The sequence below is a fragment of the Quercus lobata genome, chromosome 7 (genome assembly GCF_001633185.2).
Source record: "Quercus lobata isolate SW786 chromosome 7, ValleyOak3.0 Primary Assembly, whole genome shotgun sequence".
Classification (NCBI taxonomy): Eukaryota; Viridiplantae; Streptophyta; class Magnoliopsida; order Fagales; family Fagaceae; genus Quercus; species Quercus lobata.
Window position 1 is genome coordinate 20734994 of NC_044910.1, and position 17848 is coordinate 20752841.

Genomic DNA, 17848 nt, shown 5'->3' on the forward strand with positions numbered 1-17848 from the left:
CCAAGGGAAATGGGTAGATGCTAGGAAAATAGGAGAGGTGGTTATACCCATGATCGCCTTCATAGAGGGAGGGATGACCATTCCTATGGGCCCTATTACTAGGAACTATCTTAGGTTCTTTAGACTATCTCCCACCCAGTGTGTACCAAATATGTTTAGGGTATTAGGGAGTACAGAAGCTCTAAACAAGATAATGAACCTAAATTTGACCCACCACGACGTGAATTGGGTATACAACTTACACCATCTGAAGGGATAGAGATACTACCTTAAGTCGAGGCATTCCGAAGTAAGGTTAATCCAATGCCTCCCCACTTCAAACAAAAACTTAAAGGAGGATTTCTTAATCTTTTCTGGGGAATGGCACGATGGCCTACCCTGTCCAACTAAGGAGGGAAAACCAGGTGGGGGTATAACCGTAGATTCATGTGTCTTGGTTTGCATTTTTCTTTTGTTTCCCAACATCCCTGTCTCTGATGAAATTTTACTCTAATTCAATGATTTTGCAGATAAGAGTTCTACTAAACCCAAGCTCAGTTTAGTTAACAAGGAGAGTTTAGATAGGATTTTGCAGGCCGAAGTGTATGTAAACAAAGCTGACGGTCAACTGCGAGCAGCACACCTGATTCTCGGGTATACACCCCTTTCTCTTGCCTTCCAAGCCCCAAAGTATGTGATAAAAGCCAACGATCCTCGGCTCCACCGTATCAATGTTGCCTACCAAGGGTTCATTGTTCCAGAGGGTATTCCACTTCCTGAAGGCACTCCCTGCACTCAACCACTATTTGTTGCCACCCCTTTAGTAGGAGCATCCTCATCCCAACTCGTTCTTGAAGAAGAGGAAGAAGAAAAAGAAAAAGAAGATTCAGAGGGGATCATTGACGTGTCAGACTCCTTGGACGAATTCAAGTGTTCAACCAGCCTTTATCCCCCGAGAGTATATCAGATGAAATGGGTATCTAGAAGAAATCCCAGAGGAGTTTGATGGAATTGATAGAAGATCAACCCGGGAGAGGCGCATCGGGGAAGTCCGCTCAGCCCAAACTTCCTCCTCCTCCTCCCAAATCTCCTCTCCCTCCTCCTTAACCATCTCTGCCTTTCAAGCCTGAACCTGCTGATCCGAAGAGGAAGAGGGAGCAGAAAGGTAAAGAGGTGATGGAGACCGGGAGATCTCGTACTACTCGTGAAGACGAGGCTCAACGAGCTACGAAGCAGCAAAAAGTTAGCCATGCGTCACAACGAGACATGGAGAGGGTGGATACTCAGCCTCCGGAGTCTCAAGCTTGGCTCCCAGCACCCATGCCCGGTGATGAACCCTTGAGAGATGATGCATCACTCAGGGACTTCAACGGGGGTATTGGGTGCCATGTTGCTTCGGCCTTGGAGGAAGCTTTGTTACTTCCAAAGGATATGGCCGAGCTGCGGAATATTGGGAAGAACGAGGTTTTCCTCAATGCTAAGAGATATTTAGGCATGGTATGATGCTAACCTTTTTTTTTTTTTTTTTTTTTTTTTACTTATAATTGTTATAAATATATATTTTTTTTTATCTATTATGTTATTGACCTTTTTCTTTTAGGCTGTCCAAGCCACTTTCAGGCTTGAGGAGATAATCAACTCTTGCTACCAGCAACTGGAAGATGAGAGAAAAAGGCGGGTAAAAGCTCAACATTGCTAATCAAAGCAATGTAGAGTTGAGGAAAAAGCTGGCTGATGAGGAGCATGCCTATAAGAGTGCTGATTCGGCTTTGGAGAGCACACAAAGACAAGCCGAGGATCAAAGGAAACGCCTGCGTGAGGCCAATGATTAGTTGGCTGCTTCTAGGGAACAAATGGCAACTCTTAGGAAACAATTGGAAGAAGCCCAGAGGTTCAAAGATCAGGCCGAAAAAGCAAAAATCGAGGTAGAGAAGGCAAAAATAGAGGCCGAGAAGGCAAGGGATGAGGCTGAACAACATGGCTACGACATCGGCGTAGCCGAGACCAAGGATACCCTTCGGGCAGAGGTCCCTGCCGTATGCTGAGCCTACTATGCTCAGAATTGGGAAGAAGCTCTCAACCGAGCTGGGGTTGAGGCTTCTTCTTAGCTGAGAAGGCCAGAAAACGTCTATTTCCCTCCAGCCATACGAGCCTCGGACCTTCCTTCTAACCAAGAGGAGGCGGCCTTTATAGTTGCTGACCCCACCGAGGAAGTCCAGACTCGGGTCCTCTTCCTCCTAGTCAGCAGGAGCAGTCTAAAGAGTTTGAAACTCCTAAAGATACCTCATCAGAAAAGGCCATAGAGGTTCCTCAAGATGGGGCAGCTTCCCAAAGTTTTGAGCAGGCTCTAACTTCAACCACCATACCTGCTGGAGAAGTCCCTAAGGAAAAAGAAAAAGTGGTTCCTCTTGAAGTAGCTGACAAAGCCTCCAAGAATAAGCTCCAAATAAAGTTAAAACCATAACTCTTTATTTTTATATAGGGTAGTTACAATTAATGAAATGAAATTCTCCTTTTTTTTTTTTTTTTTTTTTTAAGACAAGTTTTAATGAGATGTACACTCTACCTTTCCAAATTCACATGGGTTATTATTATCTTATCTTTTATTTATGCCATTTTCATTCTGACTGTTCTTTGTTCATACATAACCATATGCCATAGAAAAGCGAAGTTTGCTGATATGAAGGAAAATACAGTTTTACATATTTTTACTAAGAATCTGAGTAGATTATGACTGTAAAAGCCACAGCACTGTCAAGACATGCTTCTAATTTATCAATTCTAGTAAGTTTCCAACTCTGAGAAAATATCCAAACGTTCAAATAAAAGGCAAGTCCAGGATACCTTAAAATGCTTTAAGTGATGCTCATGGATTTTACTTTGGCTTATAAATTTGGTCATAACTCAGTTCAAGGGGTATTAATTTCCACTAAGTTTGTGATCCGAGAAACCTGACATAACTTAATCTCTATTTAATACTTCAATAGATGTCAAATGGCATTAATTTTCACTAAGTTTGTGGTCCGAGGAACCTGACATAACTTAGTTTCTATTTAATACTTCAATAGATGTCAAAGGGCATTAATTTCCACTAAGTTTGTGGTCCAAGGAACCTGACATAACTTAGTTTCTGTTTAATACTTCAATAGATGTCAAAGGGTATTAATTTCCACTAAATTTGTGGTTCGAGAAACCTGACATAACTTAATTTCTGTTTAATACTTCAATAGATATCAAAGGGCATTAATTTCCACTAAGTTTGTGGTCTGAAGAACCTGACATAACTTATTTTCTGTTTAATACTTCAATAGATGTCAAAGGGCATTAATTTCCACTAAGTTTGTGGTCCAAGGAACCTGACATAACTTAGTTTCTGTTTAATACTTCAATAGATGTCAAAGGGCATTAGTTTCCACTAAATTTGTGGTTCGAGGAACCTGACATAACTTAGTTTCTATTTAATGCTTCAATAGATGTCAAGGGCATTAATTTCCACTAAGTTTGTGGTCTGAGAAACCTGACATAACTTAGTTTCTGTTTAATACTTCAATAGATGGGGAAACACATGATACATGATTGGAATAAATTAAAGAGAAACTAAATAGGACTATTTTTATTAATAATAATACCTCTTTAGATTGTTAACATTCCAAGGATGGAGTACAGTTTTTTCATCTAGATCCTCCAAATATATGCACCTATTCCTGCCACCGAAGTTATTCAATATGGTCCTTTCCAATAAGGCCCCAATTTTCCTCAGGCTGGATTCTTGGTGGCTCCCAAAACTTTCCTCAATACCAGATTTCCTATGGCCAACGGCCTCAGCTTTACATTGGTATTGTAACCTTGCTTGAACTTATGTTAGTAGTAGGCCAATTGGACCATTGCATTCTCCCTTCGCTCTTTGATCAAGTCCAAACCTTTTTCCAGCAAGCTATCATTACCGTCCGGGGTAAATGCATTTGTTCTCAAAGTCGGGAAACCCGTTTCCAGAGGGATTACATCCTCGGCTCCATATGTCATTGAGAAAGGGGTCTCTCCTGTTGACCGTTGAGGCGTTGTTCGATACGTCCAAAGGACATGTGGTAATTCCACCAACCATTTTCTCTTTGCATCGTCCAACCTCTTTTTAAGTCCATTCACCATAACCTTGTTGACAACTTCAGCTTGCCCATTTCCTTGTGGATAGGCTGGAGTGGAATATTTATTATTTATCCCCAAATCAGAACAGTACTGCTTGAAGAATTTGTTATCAAATTAAAGGCCATTATCCGAGATGAGGGTATGGGGAACCCCAAATCGAGTAACGATATTCTTCCAGATAAACCTTTTGACATCCACGTCTCTAATATTAGCTAAAGGTTCAGCTTCGACCCACTTGGTGAAATAGTATGTGCCGACCAGCAGATATTTTTTATTTCCTAGTGTCTTAGGGAAATGATCTACAATATCCAAACCCCACTAAGCAAACGGCCAAGGGTTGGAAAGAGGGTTAAGAACTCCTCCTGGCTGATGGATGTTTGGAGCGAATCTCTGATATTGATCACACTTTTTAACATACTCTTGTGCCTCCTTTTGCATGCTTGGCCACCAGTATCCTTGAGAAATGGCTCGATGAGATAAGGATCTTCCCCCTGTGTGATTTCCGCATATTCCTTCATGTAGTTCTTCTAAGAGTGAATCTGATGCCTCTCGATGTACGCAAAGCAAATATGGTCTAGAAAAAGAACGTTTATACAGCTTTTTATCCTCGGACAACCAAAACCGAGGAGCTTTCCTTCTTATTTTCTCAGCTTCTGACTTTTCTTCAGGCAATATATCCCTTTCAAGGAACAGCAATATAGGATCCATCCAGCTCGGCCCTAGCTTGATTTGATGGATCTGGAGCAAATCTTTCTTTGTTGGGGTAAGGGTGCATAAGTCGACAAGTATCACTCGGGGCAAATTCTGTGCCAAGGAAGTGGCAAGGGTAGCCAAAGAGTTTGCATGGGTATTTCCATTTCTGGGGACATACAATAAGTCAAAGAATTCAAATTTCGTTTGTATACGCCTAACTTGACCCAAATATTCTTGCATTCTTGTATCCCGGGCTTTCAGTTCCTCTTTTACTTGGCCTACGACCAGTCTTGAATCTGAAAACATTTCCACTGCCTTTCCACCAATTTTCTAGACCATCGCCATTCCCATCAACAAAGCTTCATATTCCGCTTCATTGTTTGTAGTTGAGAATCCCAACCTCAAGGAATTTTCAATGGTGATCTTTTTAGGGGATACCAGAACTAACCCCACTCCTGATCCTCGTTGGTTTGCTACTCCATCCACATATACTTTCCAGGGTGAGGGGTATTGGGCGGAGATTAAACCAACTGATTTTTCATCCATTCCATGCTACTTCGCATCTATTTCTTCAGGAAATTCAGCAAACTCGGCTACTAAATCGGCGAGGACTTGGCCTTTTACAGAGGTACGAAACATGTACTTGATGTCAAAATCTCCTAGAATCGTGCCCCATTTAGCAATCCTCTCGGTATTGATTTGAGCAGTAATTAAGTTGGAACAGCCACGGCGTGCACCTCAAAATAATGGGGGAGTTTTCGTGTAACATGTACTATTGCCAAAATGGCCTTCTCCAGTGATAAATACTGAACCTCGGCTTCATGAAGCGACTTACTTACGTAATAGACTGGTCTTTGGATAACACCATCTACTCATATCAAAACAAAACTTACCGTGTGAGGGGCTACCGCCAGGTAAGCAAACAGAACCTTGTCCACCTCGGGACTGGATATGATGGGTGGCCGAGATAGGTACTCTTTAAGCTGTTGAAAGGCTAGAGCACACTCCTCGGTCCATTTAAATCCTTTCCAATTATGCAGTAAAAGGAAAAAGGGTCTGCACCTATCTGCTGACTTGGATATAAATCGATTCAAAGTAGCAGTCATCCCGATCAGTTTCTGGACCTCCTTGAGATTCTGAGGTGCTCGTAAGCCATTAATGGCCTTAATCTGATATGGATTTACTTCAATTCCCCTGGGAGTCACCATGTAACCCAAAAACTTTCCTGAACCTACACCAAACGAACACTTGGATGCATTTAGGCGTAATTTATGCTTCCTCAGAACTTCAAAGACATTTGTGAGGTCTTCCACGTGCCCTGATGCTACCTTGCTCTTTACAACCATATTATTGATATAGACTTCGATGCTCCTGCCTAACTGTGGTTCAAACATTTTAGTCATCATCCGTTGATAAGTAGACCCTGTATTTTTCAAACCAAAGGGCATCACTTTGTACTGATAGTTTCCAATGAGAGTGACAAAAGCTGTCTTTTCCTGATCGTTCAACGCTAATAGTATTTGGTGATATCCTTGAAAGGCATCCAAAAAGCTCATCCGAGGATGACTTACCGTCGCATCCACCAACTAATCTATTCGAGGCATAGGGAAAGAATTTTTGAGACAAGCCTTATTAAAATCCGTGAAATCCACACACACACGCCATTTCCCAGTTTTCTTTTTCACCACCACTGTGTTAGTTAACCATTGAAGATAGAAAACTTCCTTGATAGCCTCTACTTGTTTGAGCTTGGTTACTTCATTTCTGATAGCCTTGACATGCTCTTTTGATGGACGTCGAGGTGGCTGTATCTTTGGGGTAATAGAAGGGTTAACATTCAGATGATGACAAATGAAACTTGGATCTACACGCGGGGCTTCATACGCGCTCCATGCAAACACATCAACATTTTTCCTAAAGAATTCAACCAAGTTATCATTCTCTTGCATAGACAGTTGAGCTCCAACCTTAAAGAACCTCTACAGATCTTCGCCAACAACTACCTTCTCTAGATCTTCACATTTCGCTTCGTCAGCTGGTCCATTGATGGACAACGCTGAAGTTTCTGATTGCTATAAGTCGTTATCAGCAGTGGTCGAGATTTCAACCTCAGGCCGATGTTGGATCCACTACCAGGCATTGTCTGACGGTAGATTGATTTCCTACTATCTCCAAAACCTGGCCTCTAGATGGGTACTTCATCTTCTGGTGAAGAGTAGATGAGACAGCCCCTAGGGTATGAAGCCAGGGTCTGCCCATAATGGCCGTGTAGGTAGAGAAAGCATTTACAACAATGAAATCCACCTCTACCACATCTGGGCCGGTTTGCACGGGTAATCTGATCTGACCTTTCGGAATGACCATTTTTCCTTCAAAACTCACTAAAGGAGAACTGTCGGCTGACAAGTTTTCAAGTTTCAGATTTAGCCCGTTATATAGGTCGGAATACATTATCTCAGCTCTGCTGCCTTGGTCAATCATCACTTTTTTCACATCGTACCCACCAATCCTGAGTGTGACCACTAAAGTATCATCATGTGGCTGTATGGTTCTAATTTTGTCCTCATCTGAAAAACCTAACACCAATGGGGTACCCATCTTGATTCTCTTCGGCATTGAACTAGACTCCTCGGCTGGGTAACGGGATACCGACATTATCCTGGAGGGATATGATCTGGTTCTCCCTGGGGCAACAAATATGACATTTATTATGCCGAGAGGAAGTCTTGAAGAAACATCTCCTTGAAATTCTGAACCTGTTTGGCTTCCCCGTCCACTGGAATGATGCAGGAGTTGCTTCAATTTTCCTTCCTGGACCAACTAGTCTAAATGGTCCCACAAGTTTCTACAATCTTCGATGGTATGCTCATGGTCCTGATGATATTGGTAATAAAGGTTCCGGTTGCGTCTCATAGGATCTCCTGCCATCTTATTTGGCCATTTGAAGAACAACTCATTCTTAATCTTCTCCAACACCTGCTGCACTAGCTCTCGAAACACAACATTAACCACCTGGGTGTTAGCAGATCCTGGCTACCCAACAAAGTCTTTTCGAGGTCGGTTATTATTGTACCGGTCCGACATAAAATCTCTCATCTCTTAAGGGATTACCTTAGTCTTTACTTTTCCCTGTTATTGGTCTTCTTCTACCCTTCTGTACTTGTCAATCCGATCCATCAGTTGACGTACACTGGTAACAAGTTTACTAGTTAGAGATTTCCTCAAATCATGCTTGGCTGGAAGACCAGCCTTAAAAGTGCTAATGGCCACATCATCATACTCTCCTTCTATTTCGTTAAACATCTCCCAGTATCTATCTGAGTAAGCCTTCAGAGTCTCACTCTCCCGCATGGACATAGATAATAAGGATCTCAAAGGCCGAGAAACCCTACTACAAGTAATAAAGCGAGCACCAAAGGCCCGGGTGAGTTTTTTAAAGGAGTTAATAGAGTTCGCTTTTAAACCGTTGAACCACCTCATCGCCATTAGGCCCAAGCTAGATGAAAAGGCCTTACACATTAAGGCCTCATCTTTGGAGTGAACGACCATCATTTGACTGAAATGGTTGACATGTTCTACCGGATCTGTTCGACCATTATAAATGGTGAACGTGGGTTGATGGAATCACTGAGGAAGACTTGCACCTTCTATGTTTCGTGTGAAGGGTGATTTAGAAACTTGACTCAGCGCCTTGTTCATGGTATCGTTCCCCAAGCCTTTGCAAGGCGGGCTCTTGTATCTACGTCTGTGGTGGCACTCCTCGTCACAGAAGAAAGTATCGCTAGGCGGAGTTCTGGACCTCCGTCTATAACTAGCACCATCTGTCTCCTCAGAGGACGGCTCGGAGCTAGGGCAACGAATGTCTTCGCCGAGCGTGACACAACTCCCTCTTCAATTCATCGATTTCACGTTGCATATCTCTATTATCCTTTGCATGGGAAACATGGCTCTTCCCTCGAGATTGATTTTTATTGGTATGAGTTGTGTGCACACTTCCCTCACGACCTCCTCTCTGTTCGAGACTCCTACGTGGATTGCCATGTTGGGATCCCCTTGATTCTGCCTAGTATAAATTAGCATCCACCTGATGTGGACCTGTCGCCGCCTGTTGTGGACCTGCTTCTTCCATCTTAGACTACGCACTCAAATCTCTTTCAGAATAGATCAAGCTCTCTCCACAGACGGCGCCAATTGTAAGGACAGTATTTGGATTAGAACCAGTATGGGCTTGGGTTTAATCCCAACAAGCCCAAACAATTAATTTATAGAGCGTGGGTAAAAGAACTAGTTCTACTCTAAAAGATGGATCATAAAAGTTGCTGAATTAAGGTTGTTAAGTACAAGTAAAGTAAGAAATTCTGTCCTCGACACAGCCTGAGAAACTTATCTTATAATATCTTGATGATGAACACAGTTACAAGAATCCACAATGTTATTGTCTAGATTTTATGATTTTTTCTCGATTTATGTGTGTCATCTTTCCTGTGCTATATATTACAATCCTTGTGTTATCCCTACCATATACGTGTAGGTTGGATTTTAGGAGCTCCTTCTTGTCCCATCCAACACCTCCCAGAACTATCAAATAGTAGATGTAAGGCTGCTTGGTCACTGTTCAGGTATCACCTCCACATTAATGTGGCCAGAGAGTTAGTTGAGAGACATTTAATGTGAAGGTAACAGCTTTTGAGGATATTTGTTGCCTCCCTTTACTTACCCTTTGTCCAATGTCCAACTCCTAGTTGTGATGTAACTTTGAAGAAGGTCTAAGGTGATATGACACTCTTACTTACCTCGGATCATTGTTTCCGAGATGGCTTTTCTTCTCGAACGTGTGTTAGACTTATCTCGTATTATCTTCATTTTTCTCTTTGTACCATTCCCATTATAACCTCACTTAGCCATTCTCGAATTAGTTAATATCTTCGGATTGGGCCACAGGCCCAATTCGTACAGTTTTAATAATACCTCCTGACTAACTGGCCCCTACAATATATTTTTTTTAAAGTTATATAAATATATATATATATATATATATATATTTAATGTTACATATTTTACACTTTTTGAGAACTTTTTTTAACATTCTTTCAAGTATAATTTTTTAAAAATTATATAATTAATATTATTGTTTTACTGGAGTAACATATTTTCATTTTATAAATATTAATCTAAAATTGTAATAAACATAATATATCATGGTGGCGTCCATCACCACGTTCTCACCAAAGGACTATGAAGCAGACACTTTATTGGGGCAAGGACGGACCCCGGGGCGGTGGGGCTAAGGGGGCCCGGGCCTCTTCCGGGTCCAATTTTTATTTATTTATAATATTTTTTATTTTGGTAGTTAGGTTCATTTCCAAAATTTTATGTCCTCTTTTTTCACAATAAGTCTAATTTGCTTTACCTAAATAGCAACTATTCAACCAAAAAATTTAACAAAAACAATAAAAATATTCATAATGGTGATTGTATTTTAGCAAAAAAAAAAAATTTATTTTACCATTAAAGAACTAAAAAGTTATGTGTTATTGGAGAAGCTAAAGCTAATTTTTTTGCAACTACAGTAAACTGATATAAATACCATTTGACTGTAGTAAGTTGTTAAAAATAAAATTGTGGGGTCAGAGAATTTATGACTCCGGCCCATTTTATATTAAGGCCCAAGGCATGGGCCGAAGAGAGATATTGTCGAGGATGCACAATGGAAGTCCAGAACGGCCTAAGGATATGGCCGAGAACAATCTTGTGCTCGGCATCCCATAGTGCCCCTAAAAGAAAAGGCGAGCACAGTGCAGGAGCGGCCCAAGTAAAAGGCTGCCAATACTGCAGCAAAGCACTCTGCACCTGACAGGACCATGCTCTTCAGCATTTACAACCACCCCCAACCACTTTGGGTATGGGCTGATGGGACAAGTATCAGTCCTGGAAAGTCGAACCTACACGTGGACGTTGGATGAGGGGTATAGGCTAATATAAAAGGAGAAGTAAGCAATCCAAAAAAAGGGGCTGGGAAAAAAAGGCTAAGAACCAGAGCCTCTCAGGCCGTATCGAGGAAAGAGACTTCTCGAGCGAACGTAATTTATTTTCGTATGAACACCACAACCAACTATCGTCCGGTGACCAAGGCCTAGCCTTTCAAGCCCACGCTCAACAAATTTTATTATTTGGGCCTTTTAACGTACAAACCCAACATCATTTTGGGGTCTTTACGAATTGAGTCCTTACAATTAGCGCCGTCTGTGGGAAGGCTTGTGTGTTGGCACAGGCGGTGGGTTGAGAAAGTCCCCCCATCACTTCCAACAGCCCGTTGCAGTGCCCTAACATAAAGTTCCATTAGAGGCTAGCTTTTCCATTAGGGGCTACGCTTCGAAGTGTCAGTAGCGCGGATGGTTCTAGGGGCTCGGCCGAGGGGCTAATCCCCTCAAACCAGTGTCCCACGCCTTAGCCGGGGGCCTAATCCCCCCAACTGCTTAAAAAAGCTAAGTTTTGGACAGAACTAAGGTATTGTATGGTCCTCGGACTCAAACCTATGGAGAAACCAACTACTTAAAAAAGCTAAGTTTTGGACAGAACCAAGGTATTGCATGGTCCTCGGACTCAAACTTATGGGGAAACCAACTACTAAAAAAGCTAAGTTTTGGACAGAACCAAGGTATTGCATGGTCCTTGGACTCAAACCTATAGGGAAACCAACTACTAAAAAAGCCAAGTTTTGGACAGAACCAAGGTATTGCATGGTCCTCGGACTCAAACCTATTGAAAAACCAACTACTAAAAAAACCAAGTTTTGGACAGAACCAAGGTATTGCATGGTCCTTGGACTCAAACCTATGGGGAAACCAACTACTAAAAAAGTTAAGTTTTGGATAGAACCAAGGTATTGCATGGTCCTCGGACTCAAACTTATGGGGAAACCAACTACTAAAAAAGCCAAGTTTTGGACAGAACCAAAGTATTGTATGGTCCTCGGACTCAAACCTATGGGGAAACCAACTACTAAAAAAGCCAAGTTTTGGATAAAACCAAGGTATTGCATGTCCTCGGACTCAAACCTATGGGAAAACCAACTACTAAAAAAGCCAAGTTTTGGACAGAACCAAGATATTGTATGGTTCTCGGATTCAAACCTATGGGGAAACCAACTACTTAAAAAAGCCAAGTTTTGGACAAAACCAAGGTATTGTATGGTCCTCGGATTTAAACCTATGAGGAAACCAACTACTTAAAAAAGCTAAGTTTTGGACAGAACCAAGGTATTGCATGTCCTCGGACTCAAACCTATGGGGAAACCAACTACTAAAAAAGCCAAATTTTGGACAGAACCAAGGTATTGCATAGTCCTCGGACTCAAACCTATGGGGAAACCAACTACTAAAAAAGCCAAGTTTTGGACAGAACCAAGGTATTGCGTGGTTCTCGGACTCAAACCTATGGGGAAACCAACTACTAAAAAAGCCAAGTTTTGGACAGAACCAAGGTATTGCATGGTCCTCGGACTCAAACCTATGGGGAAACCAACTACTAAAAAAGCCAAGTTTTGGACAGAACCAAGGTATTGCATGGTTCTCGGACTCAATCCTATGGGGAAACCAACTACTAAAAAAGCCAAGTTTTGGACAGAACCAAGGTATTGCATGGTCCTCGGACTCAAACCTATGGGGAAACCAACTACTAAAAACGCCAAGTTTTGGACAGAACCAAGGTATTGCGTGGTCCTCGGACTCAAACCTATGGGGAAACCAACTACTAAAAAAGCCAAGTTTTGGACAAAACCAAGGTATTGCATGGTCCTTGGACTCAAACCTATGGGGAAACCAACTACTAAAAAAGCCAAGTTTTGGACAGAACCAAGGTATTGCATGGTCCTCAGACTCAATCCTATGGGGAAACCAACTACTAAAAGAGCCAAGTTTTGGACAAAACCAAGATATTACATGGTCCTCGGACTCAAACCTATAGGGAAGCCAACCACTTAAAGAGAATTCTAGATTGCTCAGACCTACGGGAAGATTATTTACTAAAAGTCGGATTAAGTCCTAGACGGAATGAAGATCCCGACCTGTCCTCAGATCTTCAGTTCTAAGGGAACTGAGGCAAACGAGCGTTTAAGTTCGGTACGGTCGTACCTCGGTCCTCGGACCGGATGCCAAAAATGGCTAAGGCTATGAAGGTTAGTAGGAAGGTGGCAAAGCACCCTAGTACTTGGCGACCCGCATGGGCAGTTCATTTTGGGTTACCCATCCTCGGATGATTACCTCCTACACAGTATCGAGCATTCAGCTGTCATCTCGGTTAGTCTGGGGTATGTAATCTTTTTCATGTTGGCATTATTGTGCCGAATAGTTTCAACAAGCTCAGAATAATATCTTTTTCTTAACAAGGGTTTCGGCCCTAAGTATCGATCAGAAAAAAAAAAAAAAAAAAAAAAAAAAAAAAAAAAAAAAAAAAAAAAAAAAAAAAAAAAAAAAAAGAAAAAAAAAAGAAAAAAGGTCATATAATAGCCCATCCATTCACAGCATAATTATTGCAGAAAAGAAAGAATACATAGAATAAAATAATGTCGACTTTTATTAATTTAAAGAAGTAGTACAGCGTACAATGAGGGGCTTAAACAAGCCTATACAGGAAGTTAATTACAAAAGCAAAAATAAAAAGATATAAGGAAACGACAAATCTTTCTAAACTCTGCTCCAGTAGTGGTTATGTATGAGAGGGTGACCCCCTTTGATGGAAGAGGAGAAGAAGAGGAAGAAGTAAAAGTACCAGGATGGATCCGGTGATGGGAAAGAAGAAGAAGGGGAGGCAAAAGAAGGCACCAGTGAAGGAAGAGAGGAAGAATCAGGGATACTTAATCCCTGCGTTAGCCCTAATTCCTATCACGCAGGTGCCATATTAGCTATGCTCGAAAGAGAGCGGATGGTACTGATGATGAGCAACCCCAGCTCCATTGCACCAAAAATTTGATGCGATTAACACCTGCTTCGAATTTTGGCTGAGGGAAGGGGAAAAATATCTTGAGTCTCTGCCTACCCTGCCCTGACCGAGCCATCTTAAGTTTCGGAGGGACTCGATGCTTTTGGAAAGGATGTGGTTTCTTCACCCTCGCTTTAGCCTCAAACATATCACACTCTAAGGTTTGATTATGCTGATAAGGAAAACTTTGAGCGTAATTGAAGGTTTAGGACTTTAGAAAGACTGAAGGGTCTGTACGTAAATGAAGTGACCTCCTGCCTTGCTTCTTATATGGAAGGCAGGTTTGGTGGCATTTAATCTATACAGATTTCCAAGAGGAGCTGCAAACGAGATAGTATCCACTCAACTCCCAACGCCGTCTATAACCGTTGGATTTTAGTGGCCTCGTGAAGGGAACTTATTAAAAACGCTCCTCGTACACTGAAACGACAGGAGCGCATCGTGAATAAATCTAAAAGAATGTCTCGTAACCTGGCGCATTTCCTAGGCAGATGAAGAGACACCGACATTAATGAAGGGCAAAGCTAGACAAACTGTGATAAAGGCCTAGCATCACCAACACCCTCCTCTCCGACCAAGAAGTCGGACAGTAGAATTTTGAGGGGCTATTGTAGGGTCAAATAATTTATGACCCCGGCCCATTTTATATTAAGGCCCAAGGCCTGGGCTGAGGAGAGATATTGCCGAGGACGCATAATGGAAGTCCAGAACGGCTTAAGGATATGGCCGAGGACGATCTTGTGCTCGGCATCCCATAGTGCCCCTAAAAGAAAGGGCGAGCACAGTGCAGGAGTAGCCCAAGTAAAAGGCTGCCAATACTGCAATAAAGCACTCTGCACCTGACAGGACCATGCTCTTCAGTTTTTACAACCACCCCAACTATTTTGGGTATGGGCTGATGGGACAAGTATCAGTCTTGGAAAGTCGAACCTACACGTAGATGTTGGATGAGGGGTACAGGCTAATATAAAAGGAGAAGTAAGCAATTCAGAGAAAGGGACTGGGAAAAAAAGGCTAAGAACCAGAGCCTTTCAGGCCGTACCGAGGAAAGAGACTTCTCGAGCGAACGTAATTTATTTTCATATGAACACCACGACCAACCATCGTCCGGTGACCAAGGCCTAGCCTTTCAAGCCCACGCTCTACAAATTTTATTGTTTGGGCCTTTTAATGTACGAACCCAACATCATTTTGGGGTCGTTACGAATTGAGTCCTTACAAAAATAAAATATTTTATTTTATTAAAATTATATCTCTTCCTTCAATTAAAAAACTCAAATTCTCTCATTTCCTTTATTATTTTAATGAACTGTTTGTATTATTTTAAATGAAGTTATTAAAAAAAAATAGAACATTTGATATTGGATGTATCGTAAAGTGATGTAGTAAAAAAGATAAAGTAACTTTTTGAGTTGCTAAATGCTAAAATTTTTAGCACCACATTAAAAAAACTCAAATTCTCTCATTTCCATTATTATTTTAATGAACTGTTTGTATTATTTTAAAAGAAGTTATAAAAAAAAAAAAAAACATTTGATATTGAACGTATCGTAAAGTGATGTGGTAAAAAAGATAAAGTAACTTTTTAAGTTACTAAATGCTAAAATTTTTAGCACCATCAATATGAATGCTCTTCAATAATAATAATAATAATAATAAATCCTAGCCAGCTTAGTATTAAAAAAAGACATTATTTTTTATTTTTTGTCTTTGTTAGTAAATGATTGTATCTTAATATATTTAGAAACAATGATTTTGAATTTTTATAATTTTTCAATACTATATGGATACCTATTTGGAGTTTTTTTTTTTTTCCTTTATACTTTGGTCCTCGCTAACTTAAAATTTTGTGTCTGTCCTTGATTAGGGGTGTTGTACTCATGTCGGACACATGATATGCCTAAGATACTTCTGCATGCATGTCTCGGCTATGTCCTTTAAAAAAAAAATTGCAGCACATGGTTAGGACGCAGGAGCAAGAGGAATCGAATACCCTTTCATAAAACAAAGAGAACATTCATACTCTAATGGTAAAAATGCATTTGAAAATTAATAAATATTTTTATTCTAGATAAGTATTGTAATTTCCAATCATTATTTAATAGTTATGAATTCACTTTATTATCCATTATTGCTTTTAAATTGATATATAATTAACATTATATTAAAATAAATACTTAGTAATATTTAGAAAATATAAATTAAATATATCTAATAGATGTGTCCCGTTATTTATGTCTTCTTTTTTTTCAAACAATGTTGAGTCCTAATATGTCGTATTCGTAGCCATGTGTGTGTTCATACTTCCCAGCCAAAGAGATGTACGGTGCTTGAAAATAAAAGAAGTAAAGAAGATATAAAAAGTATCGAGGAGAATTAATTAAAACTAAAAAGTAAAAACTCATCCATTTGTGCTTGTAGGTAGAACTAGGAAGTTGTCTTTCACATGAAAATATATATATATCTACTAGGAAGTTGTCTTTCACATGAAAATATAATATATATATATATATATATATATATATATATATATATATCTACTAGGAAGTTGTCTTTCACATGAAAATATATATATATATATATATATATATATCTCACCTATTGATCATGTGACAGATCTCTTAAGTCTTAGCCCCAATATAAGTTTCAAGTACAGTTTACTTGAACTTTGATAAATTTATTTTAATAGTGAATAATTAAGGAGGCGAATTGAAACAATCAATTAAAAAGTTTAGAATTTTATTTAAATATTTTAAAAATAGAAAATTCAATTTAAAACCACCCTCACATTATGGAGAGATTATATAATTGTTCTTATTATTAAGAGTGTTGTAAATAATAATAATAATAATAATAATAATAATAATAATAATAATAATAATAATAATAATAATAATAATGAAGAGAAAGGTTGTAAAGTGTATAACTGAAAGAAAAATCACCAAATGATTTCAAGATTCAAAGTCAAGATTGAAACTTCTTAATTAAACCGAAGTTTAAAATGATATCAATAATCATTAGTACTCAAAACTTTTATGCTATGTTTGGAAGTTTGGAGGGAAAGGAAAGTAGAGGGGAGTAGAGGAGAGGAGAGGAGAATGGTTATCTTACACCTTATTTGATATTTTTAAAATTAAATAAGGGGGAAGAGAATAATTAGTATTTTCATAGTTTGTCATTTTGTTAATATGAAAAGGGTAAATTTGGTAATTCATTTTTTTAAGCATTTCTATGCTCCACTCTCTCTCTAAATCTCTCCAATTTGGGGGAATTAAAAATGAGAGGTTAGAAATAGTTAGAACCCTTCAAACTCCTCTCCCTCCTCCTGTAAAAAAATCCAAATAAAATAATTTAACTTACTCTCCCTCCCTCTACTTTACTCCCCCTCCATCCAAACAAGCTATTAGTCGATTGAAGTGGAACAATAATTACTGTCAACTTGAATTAGTTAGAACCAAAGGGTAGAATTTTACATAGAACTTAAAATATATATATATATATATATATATATATATATATCAATTAAATAAATTTATTTAATGTTAACTAAATCAAGAATAATTTGATGATTTAATACTAACTAAATTAAGTAATTTTATACAGAGACTCCAATATCATGGTTTAAGTATAAAATTTAACCAAAAAAAAGAAAAGAAGAAGCAAGTTTATTATTATTATTATTTTTTAAGAAGGTCTATTTTATCTTGGATAAGGTGATACATGATTAAGTAAGTTGTAATCTAAATTTTTAATAATGATTTTGGTGTTGAGAGACAAAGATAGAGATTGTTTGGTATGTGATCATGTATGTAATTAAGTGGCTAACGTTAGCAATTTACCATTTAGGGCATTGGTTAATAAAATTAAAGCTACAATATTACGGGAATTTATTCATTACTGATGATTCGACATTTATAAAACTTTTTGTTTTGTCAAATATTTTAGTTTTTAATCAAGTTTGGTTTTATATTTGTCTCATATTTTGGACGTCTTCTGGAAGTTGAGAAAAATACCAAAAAACCCTTTTATTTTTATTTTTAAAACATGTATTTTT

At 39.2% G+C, this 17848-nt stretch overlaps 1 protein-coding gene across 1 annotated transcript; it reads right to left on the minus strand.

Moving 5' to 3' along the window:
• Positions 1 to 6924: 6924 nt before the first annotated feature.
• LOC115951741 lies at positions 6925 to 7470 on the minus strand. The gene has a single exon (XM_031068893.1). The coding sequence runs from the start codon at positions 7468 to 7470 to the stop codon at positions 6925 to 6927; it is 546 nt and encodes a 181-aa protein (XP_030924753.1).
• Positions 7471 to 17848: the final 10378 nt, after the last annotated feature.

Excerpts from the sequence above, each read along its gene's own strand:
- LOC115951741 (XM_031068893.1), bottom strand. The coding sequence starts at position 7,470 with ATGTCGGTATCCCGTTACCCAGCCGAGGAGTCTAGTTCAATGCCGAAG.